The 17,620-nt window shown below is 54.8% G+C and overlaps 1 protein-coding gene across 1 annotated transcript in view; it reads right to left on the reverse strand.

The window, feature by feature from the left end:
- Positions 1 to 13,994: 13,994 nt before the first annotated feature.
- The window catches only part of LOC119100459 (E3 ubiquitin-protein ligase UBR4), a 28,481-nt gene continuing 24,855 nt past the window's right edge, over positions 13,995 to 17,620 (reverse strand). The window contains exons 31-35 of the mRNA XM_037223552.1: positions 17,184 to 17,306; positions 16,271 to 16,795; positions 15,457 to 15,960; positions 14,477 to 14,784; positions 13,995 to 14,386 (exon numbers count right to left, since the gene is read on the reverse strand). Of these exons, the coding sequence (XP_037079447.1) occupies positions 14,071 to 14,386; positions 14,477 to 14,784; positions 15,457 to 15,960; positions 16,271 to 16,795; positions 17,184 to 17,306 (1,776 nt within the window). The 3' untranslated portion in view covers positions 13,995 to 14,070. The remainder of the gene's footprint in view (positions 14,387 to 14,476; positions 14,785 to 15,456; positions 15,961 to 16,270; positions 16,796 to 17,183; positions 17,307 to 17,620) is intronic.

The following is a 17,620-nucleotide window of genomic DNA, read 5'->3' on the forward strand; positions in this document are numbered from 1 at the left end:
CGGTGGCGTCGGGACGCGCGTTGCGAGCCGGTACCTGTCTCGTGCGCTGCAGCGCGCCAAAACCAGAGGTCCGGTCGCGCCGCTACCGTGGCGAAATTGTGCGCTGGAGGTCTGGAACTTCCGGCGTTGCACTGTGCAGAGGTGGGAGGTCGGGAGACTAGATCAGGCGAGACTGGCGGGACAGCAGCCACATCTTCGATCGAAGTGCGCCGCATTGTAACATGCCGCTGTTCGAAGGCGACATGTACGATGTTCGCCTGGACAGATGCGGATCACCAGCTTTTTTCGGCGCCCCAGTCCCCCCCCCCCCCTCAGGTGCAGATGCTACGGCAGCGCTGAGGGCGGACGGCAATGGATGCATGCGAAGTCGAGCCTTACACTGCATGTCGAATTTGAAGGGGTTTGTTGAGCCGCTTGCATCACGTTTACAGAGCGCTTTATTAGTACCGTAAGGCTGGAGTGTAGCTTCCTTTTCAGTTGGCCAGCCTCATTCCCCAGGTTCCAGCCCTCCATCTTTAGGCCAAAAGTGGGCCAAAACTGGGGAGAAAAACTATTTTTTGGCATTGTCGGGGTGAGTTGGGTCATTTGCCATTGTCATTGCTCTACTGCCAAGTAGATGGTGTCGCAATAGAATCACTGCTCGCATGCCCGTTTGCAACTATGTGCACGTGCTGGCTGGAGAATTATGTCTTCAAAAACCTGAACCATTAGCCGTATTTACGCTGTAGATATGTTGATGACACATTTGTTGACATCAGAGACCAGGCCCACCTCCATCAACTGCAGGCCAGCATGCAGCGGCAATCGTTATCACGATTTGCAACTGATCTGAGTGTCGACATTCATTTACCTTTTCTTGACATCGATTTGGATGCGAGCAACGGATCTTTGGTCACAAAAGTGCACCGTAAACCCACCGATGCTGGAAAATGTATGAACACGGATAGCAAATGCCCGGAGCATTACCGCCCGGCCGTCATCCGTTCGTTAATACGACGTGCCCTAAAATATTGCTCCAACTGGTCCACCACGCACCACGAACTTGAACGATGTAAGCAATTACTCGTTAATAATGGCAGAGCAATTGGCGAAGAGATTGAGTCCACCTTGAATCGAGGAAACCAAAAACCATTCGACAAGGAACGAATTCATCAACTTTTTATCGAAATCCAATTTTCCCGGCATATAAGGTGGATGAAAAAGTTTTACGGAACATCATCTAGATAAATATCACACCGACTCACGAAAACATTGAAATAATACTGGCCACGCATTATCAGAGCAGAACAACTATCAGCCTTATGATGAAAAACAACCTGACAGCGAACCAAAACCAGCTAAAGCGCAACAATACAGTGTATGTATTAGATATCCTTACGGAGACTGCTAGCTGCGCAACTCTACCTGTATTGAAATGACCGTAACATCCCTACCACGACGCATGACTGCACCCGCAGGAGGGAGCGTCAGACCAACACATGCGCAAAACCCCCAACTAAAAACTCCTACGCCGTGACTTGACTGAAAACACATTGATTCTAAAATCATGAACAAAAGAAGTCTGCAAGCTCTTGAAGTTATACTCATCAGAGACAGAATGCATGACCTAAACAGACAAGTTGAGTCACGCATTTCTGTGTGACGCAATGACGGCAAGTCATGTGACGATAGGCGAGTTGATTTGTGACTTGCCGAAAACAACGAAGGATTCAATTCGAGCAATTGAATAATCGCACAAGAAGCCAATGAACTGTATATGTACCTTTGCGTATAGCAAAACTTGTAGAATATATATATATATATATATATATATATATATATATATATATATGTGTGTGTGTGTGTGTGTGTGTGTGTGTGTGTGTGTGTGTGTGTGTGTGTGTGTCTGTGCATGTATGTATGCATGTATGTATGCATGTGTGTATGCATGTATGTATGTACGGACCACGTCTAGTTTTGTTGATAACCACGCCAATACCGCAGCCGTCTAGGAACATAACTGTGCGTGGTGGCAGCGCTGATTTCGGTGTAAAGCCATCCACTGTTTCTATACCGTTTGGGTATTTAAAAAGGTATTTCTGGAACAACGGCTTCTACTCGATTATCATAGGTGTATTTATTCGTAGGTTCCTCAATTCCTGGCATCTTTCCTTGCTAAGGCCCTTTGATGTTACGTAACTCAAAGAGTATTTTGTTTTGCGGTACTTTGACTCAGACCCCGAAAGCCTCAAACGTGAGTTGGTCAGCCTCCTATTAAAATTCTATCCATTTTTTAGATCTCAGGATCGTTCTGGTGAACCATTCTCCGTAGGTTCCTTCTTCAAACTTAAGGATGACTACCCAAATACCGCCAAGCGACCGTTGTATACGAGTTTTGTTGTGCGTAGTGTCGAACATCCTACCCAGAATCCGCCCTTTGGAACGTGCACCGTCGCATTCAGTAACATTTGGGTAAATCTACCCGGACGGAAAGATTTCTTGCAAATCCTGACTCCTTAATACGGAATCATTCATTTGCATGTAACATCCCAGTTTTTGCCTCCAATTTGAGTATCTTGGACAGGACATGTCGCTTGTTGGACACTTACCGCTTGATTTGGCAATTTTAGAGACTACATACATTTTTAACACGCGCCCGGGTGGCCGGTTGTATACTCTTCGCTCGGGTGGGGGGATCAATTTGCTCCCCCCCCCCCTGAGATCTCAGGAACCAAGGGACTTCGAGACACCAAATTCAGAGGGTGTGTTGGACTGTACGTGAACTCACTTAGGTCAAAGTTTCAGGTTACTGGGATGTGAACTTCGGGGTAAATAAGGTCAAAAAGGTTCAATTCCAGGCTAGACTGCAGGGAGCCTCTAGAACCTACTAAGCAAAGGATCACATGCTCATTTAAGGTAAGCGACCTTGTTTGACCTTTTGAAGGTCATGGAGAGCAAAATCATATAAGACTGCTTTGAGCTTTGCATTTGAATAAGCAACAAAGATCGCGCTAGGCAGTATGTTCCTAAAAACAAAATGTTTACAGGGGTTGCTTCAGGTCAGTAACCTATTCTGACATTTAAAAGGTACATGGAAGGTGTATAATGCGGTTCTTGTTATCAATAAATCCAAAATGAGCACTAAAAGTTACTTCATACACCAACCCCTAGAGTATTAAAATAGGTTGGTTTTGACCTTGATTTGACCATCATACATGACCCTAGTGCAATTTAATTTGGTCATTGAAGTGTTGTGTTGCGTAAGAAAGTATCTCAGAAAGGTTTAGCTTCGTCTAACACTCCGTTGTTGGAACAGACTGAGTGATTCCCTAGAAATTGCCTTTGCTGAAACCGTGGCTTGACTTTGACCTGCCATAGACCAGCAACTTAACAAGGTACATCTAAATTGTGAGGCCAGACGATCCGCTGTTTAACTGTCTGCAGCTGTGCAAAATTTGGTGCGGCTACGCTGCGTCGTCTGGAAACCATTCTGGAAAAGCCTTCGGGGGGATCAAACTGACCCACCCCCACCCCCACCCCCAGACGAGCGTGTGCTCGTATGCTTGTTATATTAACTCGTGACGCGTTTCACAGCTAACAACGGCTGCATCGTCAGGCAAGAAACACGCTGGTACAGCGTATGCCATGATGGTTAACACTCGCAAACGACACAGACGTAATGAAAATATCACACAGGCGCGCGCGATGTAGACCAGACCAGGGCAAAATCTGCAGACATATTTCGCTTAATCACAAGTTGCAATTGATGTGACGAAGTCGTGTAATTAAGTGCTGGACGTTTTCTAAAAATTGTAGAGGCTCTAAGGTTCTTAAATTAAGCACAGCACATGCCCTGCCTGATTTATTAAATTGGAAGTCAAGACTGGAGTGCCACATGGAGAAGGATGTTATCGTATGAGCGAGAAGCCAGATTTGCAAAAAAAAACTTCTCATCCGGATCGATTTACCACTGCGATGCTGCTGCTGATACCATAACAGTGCTGCAGTATGCGACTGTGCAGGCTCCAAAGTGTGGAACCTGCGTGAGATGCCTCACAAGAACTACAACAAAACTCGAATACAACAGTCGACTGGCAGCATTTAGGCAGTCAATGCTTATGCTTGAAGAAAGAACCTCTGAGAGGGGATTAACCAAAATAATCCTAGGGTCTAAAAATAGGTCGAATTTTGATAGGACGCTGATCAACTCACTTTTGAAGCTTTCAGAGTTTAGGTCAAAGCACGGTAGAGCAAAATGTTTTTTTGTTTTTGTTTTTTTTTTTTAGTTTCGGAGCGTTCAAAGGCCTGGACTAAGAAAGATATGGAGAATCAAGGAACCTCCTAATCAATAAGTGGATGAACCCTAAGGGAAACCATTGCCCCGTGAATGCCTCTGAAAACATTTGATTTCAGCATGAAAGGAGTGACAAGTCGAGCTGAGACGGCATGCTCCAAAGATGGCCGTCCATATGGTCCTAGCTTCGAGGGATTCTGGAAAAAAATCTGAAAAACCTCGTGTCCAGCCCGGTGCACGTAGGCTTCCTCTACACCGAAGAGCGAAGACGACCACCTTACATGAGGACGAGATCGTCCAACATGGAAATTTGGCCATCTGATTCTCCCTCTGTCGTAAATTCAATGTTTGGATGCTTGCTGTTAAAAGATCAAAGAATAAAGCAGCGTGATATCTGTTCTTAAAAAGAAGAAAGCAATCGTCATCATTCGTACCTAAAAAGAACGGAGAGAATGCAGCCGAAAAGGATCAAAGCCAGAGCATTTCATAATAACACATAGCAATGGTTGCGAACGTTAGACCAAAAAGCATGCCTGTACCCAGGGCTTCTTTCTGCCTGTCAAACTTGTAATTAGAAATGAAAAACGAATAAATTACAGCGAGCAAAGGAGAACCCTGAGACATTTTACGGCTATTCCATCACCTCAGTGGCTGTGAAAAACAAGGTCCTGCCACAAATGGCGATGGTCCCTTGCAAACAAATGTCAGTGAGTAAATAACATCCAAGGTAAGCTATAAACACACCACCATCTAACTGCGCGTTTGCCACTTCCTGCGCAAATTCATGTGAATTCCTTAAGTGCACTCATTTTTTTGTGGGAGGGCAAAGTACAGGAACCAGAGTATGTAAGAAGGATTATAAGCCAGGATACCGTAAGCAGAGAAAACGGGTCAAAAGAGGACGAATGTCTTGTGAATATTCGACGAACTATGCACCAAGCGTACTTCCAGAGACAAACCGATCTTTGTACGGTCCATCCGCTAGCATACCAAGCAATTTCAGCTTGCACAAAACCTATTGATTTCATATATTACCTGACGTATAATAAAAACCACCATACAACACATACTTTAACGCATCCTCACTAATGGAGAACTTTCGTAATGGCATGTCAGTACCGTAACACAAAATGGGAGCACGGAACTCAGACGCGATGTTTGGTCACAGACATCCATCGAGTGTAGCGCCCTTCACAAACGCGTGCCGATCATCACCAACGGCGAAACATCGTCAGTTTCAGATACCTGCGGATCGACGGCAGATATGGCCGAATACCGAGCTTGTTGAGAGGCATGCACTTCTGCTGCAGATATGTTTGCTATCTTTAGAGCGAATTCGAGTCGAGTGATGTTGTTTTCATGCCTGATATGGTGGTCATGTCGGCGAGTTGCTTGTTGGTCAATGTTGCTCGCCATGTCATCGGTTTGTTTGAGCATGGTGGTTTGCCATACAGCGCAAGCTGCATGTTATGACACGAGTTGCGTCCGGTCACCGTTACGACATCATGCGATAATCAGCTGTCGCGTGGTGCCAAAGATATCCTCGTGGCGGTCGCAACGGAGGCCTGTTCTCAGTCATACAAGGGGCCTGCTCTCAGTTCGGAGGGGCACTCATCACCACTTCATCATGACCTCACTTCATCATGATCTCACCTGTCACCATAAGCGCACATTGCAGTGCTACGGACCTCAACCAACCCACAAGTCTACTACATGAGAGTTTCTCAGCATCTTCGACTTTTTTAGTAATGACGGAGGCCTTCTTTGTAACGCTTTTTGGTTCTGCATTACACAATATCTTTCCATTTTCGGGGGCATTGTCCCTCTCGACAGGACCTTCCTTGGGATTAGCAGGACCTCTCCTGATGGAAACAGGGGCCTCCTGTCGTACGACGGCTTGAGGCAATCAAACATATATGTATGTCTGTGTGGCTAAGTTATCTATTCAGTAATGTAGTTTAATATTCAGTTGCTGTGGGGGAGGGAGCTGGAGCACCCCTCCCCCTCCCCCCACACACACACTTGGAAGCAAAGTGGGCAAAACCCGGGAAAGAACAGGTTGTTGGCGTATGTGGAAGGAAGGCATCGCTATTTTTCACTGTTCAGTCTCGCCAACTCATAATGCGAAATTGCGCCCCTGTCAGGGGCGCATCCAGAGCCCTGGTAAGGGGGAGAGCACGAGGATGACAAGGAGCCCCCTGATGGTGAGAAGCTCTTACCCCCAAAAACACCGGATTTGACCCACTTGAATCAGGGGACACCAATGCTTTCGTGTTACTTTGATCTTAAATTGAAAGTTTAGTAGAACAGAAGCCAGAGAAGCCACCGTAAAATTTTTACTTTTTTAACTTTTTTTGAGGCTAGTAAGCTGAACAAATGGGTGTTGAATGACTGCGCGCAATAAAATACCGGCGCTGTTCATTCTACAATAGTTAGGCTGACTCTTTTTAAACCAATAGCACTCAGAGTTTGTATCAGACTTTGCTTGGGGCTCCACAGACATACTGGGGCTCCGTAAACCCTTGACTGTGGATCAAAATGCGGTCCAACATTATATTATCCAACATCGTATTAGCTTAGCCAAACAAAATTCGCTTGAAAACGTTAAGCTTTCTGTCAGAATCGACGACTGAAAAATCACGTGACGTATCTTTGAACACGCGCGCTCGCGGATCTTGAAACAAACCCCAACGTCCGTCGTTGCAGTCTCCATAGGCCGCACGGTGTAGGCGACGCGGCTGAAGCTAGGCGGCGGCCAACGGGGGCACGAAAGTGATGAGAGATCTGAAATTAGTACCTTTTAACGCTGCAGGACATTGACTTGTACGTACAGGAGGTGGTCTTAATGGACATTTTACTTGTGCGATTTTTAGATTGATGACAGGACCGGATTAGCATTTACAGCATCGCGCACCAATGCTTGAAGCTGATAGTAGAACTCTGACCGTACTATTAGTTCTTGTATGATAGCCAGGAGTATTGAAATATAAATGAATTTAAATTTCGGCTGCATGTCTTCATCGAAACGAATATCAGTGGACTGGTGATGTTCGTTTCGATAAGCCGAAATATCATCACATCTATCTTTCCATCATTCTACTTATTCTACGAGGATTAGGGCTATCAGTACTGTTTAATCTACATTCATAACGTTCCTCGCCAATGCACGCAACAGCTTACGTGTAAGTGGAACTGGAAGAGTGTGTGCAAGAGCTCTATTTTCGTGTGTTATCTGTTCAGAGGACAACCTCGAAATTCCAACGCCTCAGTAACAGCACACACACGTCTCAGTAACAGCAGCATTATTTTTTCAACACTACGAATCGATCTAAAACAGAGGTTGAAAGCCTTGCTTCACGACAGCCATTCTCGCGCACCCGGCGCCCGCCACCTGGTGTTGTGTGCAGCGGACAGCGCCGTTTGGTCTAACGGAAATTGTACCACCGGCCTTGCTCGTAACGCTGCTTGCGCGCAGACTGAAAACCGTCCAGGATCTGCAATGCAAGTCGATTTTACCATCAGGTGGAGGTTCGTGGGCCGGCCTTTTCTCCATTTTCGACATCGATTCGATTCACTCTAATCAAAACTACGAGGTCCCTTACCTTTTCCGGGCAACTGTGGGTGGAACGCTAGGGGGCACATGTGTTGCCCATGTGAGCACCACACCGTGGTGTCATTTCCGGCGAAGGGTTGAAGGGTATGACGTTCCAGCGTTGGGTGGCTATCGGCTGTTATTCTCGCGACACGACGATGGGGTTCCCTGGTTGATCCGGGGGCCCACAGAAGCATCTATCAAGCAATGGTTCATCCCCTGACGCAGGAGGCCCTGTGACCCGGGCAGTTGGCCCCAGATCAGCGCAGGAGTTTCCACTGACGCAAGAATATTCGTTTTGCCGCAGGTGGTCAAATAATTGTCTCAGAGACTCCAAGGAAAGATTCCAGTTCGGCTCAAGGGGAGTGTTCCACATTTGTACGGGGGTCTTGAACTGAAACAGCCACCATGGCGATCACTTCGTACAGTTCACAGCCCTGCCCTTCTTAAGACCTAAGCCTCTCTAGTTTCTGAGCTACACGCCCGCGAGCATGTGCAGACTATCTCGGGGAGACTATTCAAGTATGCCCAGGCATTCATGGCGTCATAAGAACGTCGTTCAAAATCTGTCATTTCATTAGCCATGCGGCAATCAAGCCCAAGAGAAAATAGTTGTCGAGTCATTCATACCTGGCGTTCACGAGCACAATTTCCAGATATAACGGCCGTCAATTGGCTTTCAATCAATGCCGTGCGAGGTACGATGATGTAACCAAGCAATGATGTGTTGTGGAACATATTTTATAGGCAGAGAAGCTGTGCTGTCTTGAGTAGTCTTTTCCAATAGTTAAAAGTGAGCTCGCTTCATCATATCTGATGCTTGCCTCAATACCTTCAAATGCGGAACATTCCCTTTAACAGGCCCGTGGCTGACACGGTATGGAGGCTGCCTTGTTCAGTATTGGAGGCCCTGGCTGACAAAGGGCCCTTTCATTGCCTCATGACGAACCCTCATCATAAGCTCTCATGTTGCCTGTCATTGTCAGAGGCCACGACCAACGCCAGGGGCCCTCTGGCACCCGGGGTTCAGTCCATGTCCCGACTCGGGGCCCGTTTACGGCACAGCACCCTTTGTTAGATGCTGTGGGCCCGTGAATGCCCCAGGGCCTTCATTGCTGTAGGAGCCCCGTCCAGTGCAAATCGGGGGCCCGACCTCGTCCCTGCTAGGGAGGTGGGCCACTAGGCCGCAGAACGACACGGAAACGATTTTTCTGTGCCGGTAGTGTCTGGCCGAAATAGGTGCCGGCGTTGTAACAGGGGGATTTCAGTCGGTGCAAAAGGCTCTCTGATTTATATTGAGGTCGCAGCCCTACGGGCCGGGATCCTAAATGTGATCCCCAATCAGCCCTTCGGGTCCTTCAGCTTTCCAATCGGGCCCCTGATCGTCGGTCCCAAGGGGCCTATTGGGCCCCCTCGGACACTGCCCTGGCCAGACCCGTCTGGTTTCCTTGCCAACACAACATCCCTTCTTAGGCATTGTGGGTCCCTGACCGACACTCGGGGCCTATGGCCGACACAGAGCCCCTTCACTGACCCAGGGGCCCCGACCACTGTAAGTCGCGAGAGCCAGCCTTTTCCTTGCTTGGGATATTGGCCTTTCGGGCCAGACAGACAGGGAGCCGACTGTTGAGTGCTGGCGGTGTCTGACCAACAAAGGTGCTCATCGACTCAGGCGGCCCCCAATCAGTACGAAGGGCCAGCCAACTGGTAGTTGAGGGCCCGCGCCACAGGGCCGAGACCTTTGATGCGATCTACGACCGGCCATTCGGCCCTTCAAGCCCTCAAATTGGGCCCTCGATCGTCGGTCTCGCGGAGCCCTTTGGGCCCCTCGGCACCTAGGGTGGTACGCGCTCCCTTCCCCCTCTTCTGTCCCTGCGCCACTGGCCCCTATACCTGCTGCACAGGGTCTGAGGCCGTCGATGGACACATGGCCTCGTGGCGTGCCTTGGCTCTCAAACATTTAAGAGCCTAAGAGTTATTGGGACTCCTGATATCTATGCTGGGGCCTCGTGTGACAGGACCACCCCGGACCAACTCGATCATTCCATGCTGGGACTCCTCGCAATCGTTACGAAATAACGCTGTTGGTCATGTTTGGGCCTCTGACTATTCATTTCTCCTGACGGTATGCACTAGACCAATCGTGGGCTTCTGGAGCCCTATCTAAATTCCAGGGCGCGCAAAAAGATCTGTCCACCCACCTTTTCCGACGACAGATTGGGCCGCTGTCCAGCCTACCCGCCCCGTGGCGGGGACCCTGGTGATCTACGGTCACGCGGAAGAGCTTGGATGTTTCTACCCTACCCCCCCCCCCCCCCCGGGTATTAGGTACCCCTGCATCAGGTACCCCTGCAGGAGACCCAGCGTACGCTGGAGCGTCATCCCTGGGTGGCGTTACGCAGCACGGCTGCGATTGATGACGAGATTATCAACTTGCTGCACCAGTCTGTCACGGCGGACGAGTCCAGTTTCGGCGCGGGCTGCCGGCTGGAGGCTTACGTGGCCAGGCACTGGAAACCCTTCGCTATCGGGCGATCCCGTGATCCGCACCTGGTATCGTGCGTGGGTGGTGTCCCGTTCGACCCCGGACACACTCGTCATGTCAAGCTATGCCGAGCGTCGGGTCGCTCGGAAGCCGAGCTCAGCATGTTGTGGCAGGTGTGATCGAATGCACGCCTGGCAGCTTGGTGCTCCGTCGACGCCGTGTTACGCCTGCCCCGTGGAATGGACAGCAGGCAGACGTAGTCACCGGCCACGCGTGGCGAGCCCATCCGCTTCGACAAACGGTCAGAGGAAGGCTTGCCGCTTGCATGAAACCGGCCACACTCTGCAAACACCGAGTGAGTGCGAGCTGTAAGCAAACGCACCACTTGCGGTCGTTCAAAGACGTGCCGGCCACTAGTTGTCAAAAAGGTCAACATCGGAGCATAGGACATCGGAGTTAGCAGGATCACCCCCTGATGGTGGAAAAGGGCAATTTGGGGTGAGTGTAACATGAGCTTCAGTCCTGCACCAAAATGGACACGCCCTTGTCAACTTGCGACTTGTCAGGCATTGATACGGAGCCACTGTGTTTCTCCATCTAGCATCGCTCACATAACACTCTGCTGCCGTATGCTACGCGTGGGGAACGCCGAAACTGCGCTGACGTATGCCCTGAATACAGCAGTCATAGGTAAAAGGAAATGCTTCTTCGATGCGGATTTTATGGCGCAGCATGCGTGCCGCACAAACGTAATCAGTACCGTGATACTTTTCCTAAAACATGTGTGTCCCGTCCCGTCTGCGAGAGCATTTTCTGGTTCGTAGCGGTGACATACACAAACGTGCACCGCAAACGGGATTATTTCCGTTTTCGGCACAGTCTCAGAGCCGTGTTGACTGCCCGTTGTTTGTGTCCGTGTCTGCAACGGCACACAGGCATGCGCGTGGACCATCCTGATCTCTCGGCCACGGCTTGTCAGCGGACCGCTTTGGTGGCTCTGAGCGAGGTCGTGCCCTTTCCTTCGGTGTGGGTCACCGGGCCGAAGGGTCGATTTATTCAGACAACCCATGCCACGAACCGACTAGCACGGGCGCGAACTGCCGCAGCTTTTGCCCCGTGGCAGGGAGTTTGATCCTCAGTTGCTGTGAGCTCGAGTCGGTCGAGGAAAAGCCCGTCGAAGCCAGGCTTGCACCAAGGACCTCAGTGATTCATCTACACCGGCACGTACATTAAGCAACTGCGCTGTCCTGGTGGACAATACATGTGACACCTCATTTCTTGCAAGCCTTGTTAGCTGATCTTGTACGCTCCCCTCCCCCCCCCCCCTAATTGCAACACCACGCACAGACGGCAGGCTTGACTGCTCCTAGTCCCGACTGCCGCTGCTCCCAGCACGAAGCAACAATTGCCGCACCAGCAAACCGCGGGACTGGTATCGCAGGACTGATATCGTCCGTCAGCCATCGCCCGAGATGTCGCTCCAGACTCGGCCGGGCCTGAGCCGTGCAAAATCCGGCGCACATTCCGCTCCGGTGAATGGGTCTCAGGTCCGACTCAGGTCTCGTATCCGACTCAGATCTCAGACCTGACTTAGGTCTCAGGTTCTACTCAGGTCTTAGGTCCGACTCAGGTCTCGGGTCCGAATCGGTTTTCAGGTCCGACTCAGGTCTCATATCAGACTCAGATTTCAGACCTGCCTTAGGTCTCAGGTCCTACTCAGGTCTCAGGTCATACCCAGGTCTTAGGTCCGACTCAGGTCTCGGGTCCGAATCGGGTCTCAGGTCAAAATCAGGTCTCGGTCCGACTCAAGAGTCAGTTCTGACTAAGATCTCAGTTCAGATCCAAGTCTCAGGTCGGACTCAGGTCTCAGGTCCAGTCCGACTCAAGTCCGCCGGGTCGTAGGCCCGACCAGGAAGCGGCGGCGTCAGAGCGGTATCGACCGCCTCACGCCGTTCGTTTGAGATCCCGGGCGCCGTGAGCGGTCCGCCGGGAGCCCCATCGATCGCGTCGGCGGCGCCCGCCGCGCCGCGCCGCGCCCTCCCGTCGGGTCGAGGTTGCCGACAGGTGCGGCGTCGGCTCCGTGTGCCGGCCCGGCGCCCGAGGGGGTGGCGTGAGGCGATCGGAATGCTCGGCTCGTATCTTGCGAGGGCGGATTCGAGGAACCCGCCGCCGGCCGCTGCTTGCCTCGGTCCGGTGCGTCCTCCGGCACTGCCGGTCCTCTATCACTGCACCCAGCGAGCTGGGCGCGGCAGCTTGAGCCCAGCAGGCCGGGCGCGACAGCGGCGCAGCGCGTCGCGTTCGGGCGCCGACGGTCAGCCGGCCGCCCGGCCGGTCACATCCGGCTGACGTCATCGCCGCCCACCTGCGGATCGCCGGGTGGCGTCACACCGCCGGCCGCTGCAATCTGCCGAGCGGTGACATCACGGCCGGTGGGGGGGGGGACGCAGTGTGGCGCTGAGTGACCGGCGCTGCCGACTGTTTGAGATGTCGCACGATAGCTGGCAACGGTGCCCGATAGTTACTGCGGTCGTCTGGGAAACCAGAGGGGCAGGGTTCGCTTCTCCAGAGTGAATTCCCCCCTTGCCAGGGGGGGGGGGGGAGTAAGGGGAAGGTGACGCCATACGGCCCCAGCAGCTGAGTGCGTCGTAAAGCCTCAATGACGACGGCGAAGACTACTGCGGTAGCGACCCAAGTCTGGGCAAGGGCATGCATATTTTTTCCAAGAGCATTGATGGCGGAGTGCGCGAATGCTGGAGCTCTCTGAGGTTTTGTTGATGCTCCTGGAAGGGGGGGGAGCATCTGCAGCGCCCCCCCCCCCCCGTCCTGTGATTCTACGCCTTGGTGACGCCCCAAGCTTTCGTCCGCGTCATCCGTCCGCTTGAGAGCATAAGACCCAGGTCATGCAGTCACAACACAGGCCGAGGCAATCTCCGAGCGGGCCTCTACCCCGGGCGGACGAGCCCCGAACGAGCAGCTGCGACAGGCGGATTTACATCCAGGGGCGACGCAGGGTTGGTGGACGATACCCGCCGGTCCCATGTGCGGAATGACTCTCGCTGTGGCGTTGATCCGCCTCAGCCAGGAGATAACTCGGTATGGCAAACCGCACTTTTTCCGAAATCCGCGGCAGACATTACATGCTTGTCAGCCATGACGTATCCACATAATCCGTTCAGATCTCCGACGGTCGTTTCGAGAGCTTTCGTCCAGACGTCACGGACCTTCCTGGGCTACTACACACAGCGGTGGTGAGGACTAGAGGGTGAATATTTATTTCAAGCATATCATAGGCATAGGCATTGCGTTAATAAAACAACCCGAGGGGCAAAACACCGGCACCAGAGTGATGAGAACAGCCAAACCCAATTACGTGATAACAGCCGACTAAAACGTTATTCTTTCCCGCGCTGAAACAAACATCTCTCCGAAGCGAAACCGAGCGTGCGTAGCTTATCCGGGAAATCGCAACACCTAAAGCCGTGTAAACATTCCGGTTACACCGCCGGCCCCGGCGACCGCCGGTCGCAGCGGAGCCGGCACCGGCGACCGCCGGTCGCAGCGGAGCCGGCACCGGCGCCCGCCGGCCGCGAGTCCGCACGGCCTGCCCCGCCGCTCAGAGGCAGCTTGCTCTCAGCGGCGGGCAGACGACGGACCGCCGCCACAGCGCACGCTCGCAGGCAGACGCCGGGCTCGCCGCTGCGGCCGGCCAGCCGTCGGCGCTCAGGGCACCTGCTGCAGGGCGTCGCGCAGGAAGGCGTCCGGCTCGCCCGTCTCGGCCAGCACGCCCAGCACGTCAAACATCTCCTGCAGCGAGGCGCACGGCAGCATCTCCTGCTGGTAGGCGCGCAGCAGCCGGTCGCACGCCTCCAGCAGCTGCTGATCGTGGTGGCGGATGTACTCGGCCAGCGCGGCGCACCAGTCGCCGTCGGCGGGCGCGCGTGCCAGTACGGTGCCGTACAGCCCGTCCACCAGGCCGAAGAAGATCAGGTACGGCCGGTACACGGCGAACGACTGCGGCGCGCGCTCCGTCAGCGCGCGCCCGCCGCCCGGCTGCACGTGGCGCGCCTGTGCCAGCACCAGCAGGCGCGCCAGCGAGCGGAGCCGCAGCCGGCGCCAGCCGTCCGGCGCCAGCACCAGCGGCGCCATGGCCAGCCAGAAGAGCGGCCCGTCCGGCTCGAAGCTCGTCTCCACCCAGCGGTCGGCGGTCGCCTCCAGCTGCGTGGTCACGTTCTTGAGCTCGCGTTGCCCGATGCGCGTGCTGTTGATGACGTACAGCGCCATGTGCATCAGGTGGGGGATGATGTAGACGTTGCTCTGCGGCCCGCCGCCGCCAGAGTCGTCGCTGAAGCTGCGCTCCTGGGCGAAGCGCAGCAGCAGCAGTTTCAGGTCGTGCACGGTCGTCTGGTATCCGACATCACGGTGTCCGGTGCTCTCCTGGGACGGCCGGACCGGTTAGTTACGGAGACGACGCACGCCATCCGGCGACACGCAGGCTGCCGCGACGAGCAGGGCCCCGGGCGCCGGGGCAAGCGATCTAAATCGTGGCGTTTGGAAGCCAGAATCAGACGGTCTGGCAGGGCTCATACTCCACAACAGAAGCGCGCAGCTAGGTTCTATTTAGACCATACTAGGTCAGGATTCCTGACTACCGCTGGGCTTGCTTCCTATTCAAAATCCTGAAACTACGGGAGGTGCCAGGCACGCGCCACCGCGGCAACGGCCTAGTTGCCTGTGGCCGACGCCGCACCCAGACATCCCACCGCCCGGTCTCTCCCGGCCCACTCACCAGCCCACAAAAATATGCCTGCCACGTCTCCCTCAGCCCATCTACCAGACCAAACAACATGCACCAACGTACCCACCGAACCATGAGGAGCCCCCTCCCCCTACGTTTCCGGAGTCAGCTGATGTGCCGGCGGGGGTGACTAAGCGTCTACCTCGCCGTCAGAGCGTACCACGACTGACTACCAGGCACGAACTCACGCGCCTGACGACGGCCCCCTCACCACAACAGCCCACCCTCACCCTTAACCGGCCCGCTCGCCTATCCCGTGACGCGCCGGACAAAGCGCCCCCTCGCGCCCGCCGGAGCGCGCCACGACTGACCTGCAGGTACGTGTTGTGGCGCGCCAGACAGTGGGCGAAGGCCGACTCGGCCACCTGCGGCCCCCAGAGCGGCAGCAGGCCGTTGCAGCGGGTGTTGGCGTTCTGCAGCGCCGCCGACTCCCACTCGTCGCGCGCGCGCGCCAGCCGCACCGCCGCCATGTGGCAGTCCACGTGCACCAGGTTGAAGTGCGTCACGGTCGTGTAGCCCATCGTCTTGCGCTGCTTGGGCTCGGCGTCGTCCAGCGGGCAGCGCTTGGTGTACGTGTAGATGCCCAGCACCTTGGTGGGCTGGAACTTGTAGCCCTCACGGCAGATGACGCACGTCAGGCCCTGCTCGTCGCTGATGTCGTCCAGCTGGCGCAGCACCGACGACTTGATCACCACCTGGCCCTTGTCGTTGGCGCGCATCCCGAGCGCGCCCAGCTGGTGCTTCCGCATGGCCATGGCCAGCCGCTTCTTCTCCTGCCGCGTCTGCTTGCGCACCTGCTCGATCTTGGTGGCCACCTGGCGGCGACGCGGCGAAACGGTGAGGGACTGGGTCGGGTTCATGCAGCCACATATCACACGTCTGCTGAACACGCGGGCAAATCAAATGTCAGTCGACGGGCGAGGCACCGTACCGCAAAGGATTTCGTTCCACGTCAGTTGCGATCCGACAAAGACAGCTTCGTGCCACCAAAGGCACGGAAAAGGAACACGACCATACATTTGCACGGTCACAATGGAGAACTGAACGTCTCATTCACAGATGTGCCCGTTGGCTGACCGTAGGTCCGCCCCTTCCCCTCCCCCTCCGTCTCGGCAGCAGCCCCACCTGGCGGTTGGTGCGCAGCGCCTCCAGCAGGTTTTCGGCCAGCGAGCCGACGTGCTGGTCGGACGACACCTGCTCCAGCCGGTGGATGATCGGGATGCTCTCAGCCGCCACCGCCAGCTGGGTCGGCTCGTGCTTGGTGGCCAGGCCGGCCAGCACGCGCAGCACGTAGTTGAGCGCCGGCCGCGCCAGGAAGCTCTTCCACTGCTCGTCGTTGGTGTTGAGCAGGGCCTTCTTGCCGGGCGGCGCGTGATCGCGCAGATAGGCCAGCGCGCGCTCCACCACGCCGGCCTCGACGAACATGTCCTTGAGCTGGTTGCCCATGCAGTTGGTCTCGATGCCGGCAGTGAGCGCGCAGAGCGACTCGAGCTGCGCCGCCGCCTCGGCCGTGTGCTGCGCATCCAGCTCGTCGAAGTCCAGCACCGGCTGGAAGTGGTCGATGAGCAGGCGCATCTTCTCCTGCGAGCCGAACGTCAGGAAGGGCAGCACGCGCATCAGCTGCTGCAGCAGCGCGCCGGCGCCCTTGCTCTGCCGGCACAGGGAGGCTCAGGTCAGCGGGGCGGTCGGACCAGCGGCCGACGACGGCGTCGTCACTGGTGCCAGGCGAGGGGTCCAGCGGGTAAGGCACAACGGGCGGCACCACGGACGACCGAAATATAATAAATAAACGCTGTTTTCTACGTTTTACTTATAATTAGGCAGCACCAGCCGGTATTGTTACATTAGTGAGATAAATGTACCCAAGCTGAACTACATGCGCCATCAGCCCAGTTCATTCCCACGCGCACCGTACAGCTGGGGACACCGCCAGACGTCGCAGCCGAAAGCAGGAGCACCCCTCAACGCCGCTTACGACCTCGGCGCACCGCGCCACAAACGTGCCGCCCGTGCCGGCGCCCCGGCCCCGACCGCTGACCTGGGCCGTGTTCACGTGCGACAGCAGCAGCCGGATCTCGTCCACCGAGCCGCAGGTGGTGGCGAACCGACGGTACACGTCCAGGTCCAGCGACGTCGCCTCGGCCAGCACCACGGCCATGATCTGCCGACGCGGAGCGAGACGAGCGCGTCAGAGGGCCGGCGGCCAGACGTGCCGCTCCGCCCGCGGGGGCGTGAGCGGTCACATGGAGCTGGAGATTGGGGCGGGGCCGCGGCTGCTCTGGTCTCTGTCTGAGGCGTACGCCCACGAAGGCCGCAATGCAGCCAGTGTCTCCAACTAGTGCCGCCCGCCTCGCAAACGCGGCGAGCATCTGCCAAGTCGCACTTACACTGCCCCCTCCTCCCCCCCCCCCTCCACAAAGCTGCATCGCCAACACAATGATAAGCTGCCGCGCCTTCCCCCACACACCCACACAC

Source organism: Pollicipes pollicipes, unplaced genomic scaffold (genome assembly GCF_011947565.3).
Source record: "Pollicipes pollicipes isolate AB1234 unplaced genomic scaffold, Ppol_2.1 Scaffold_4881;HRSCAF=5763_pilon_pilon_pilon, whole genome shotgun sequence".
Taxonomy (NCBI): domain Eukaryota; kingdom Metazoa; phylum Arthropoda; class Thecostraca; order Pollicipedomorpha; family Pollicipedidae; genus Pollicipes; species Pollicipes pollicipes.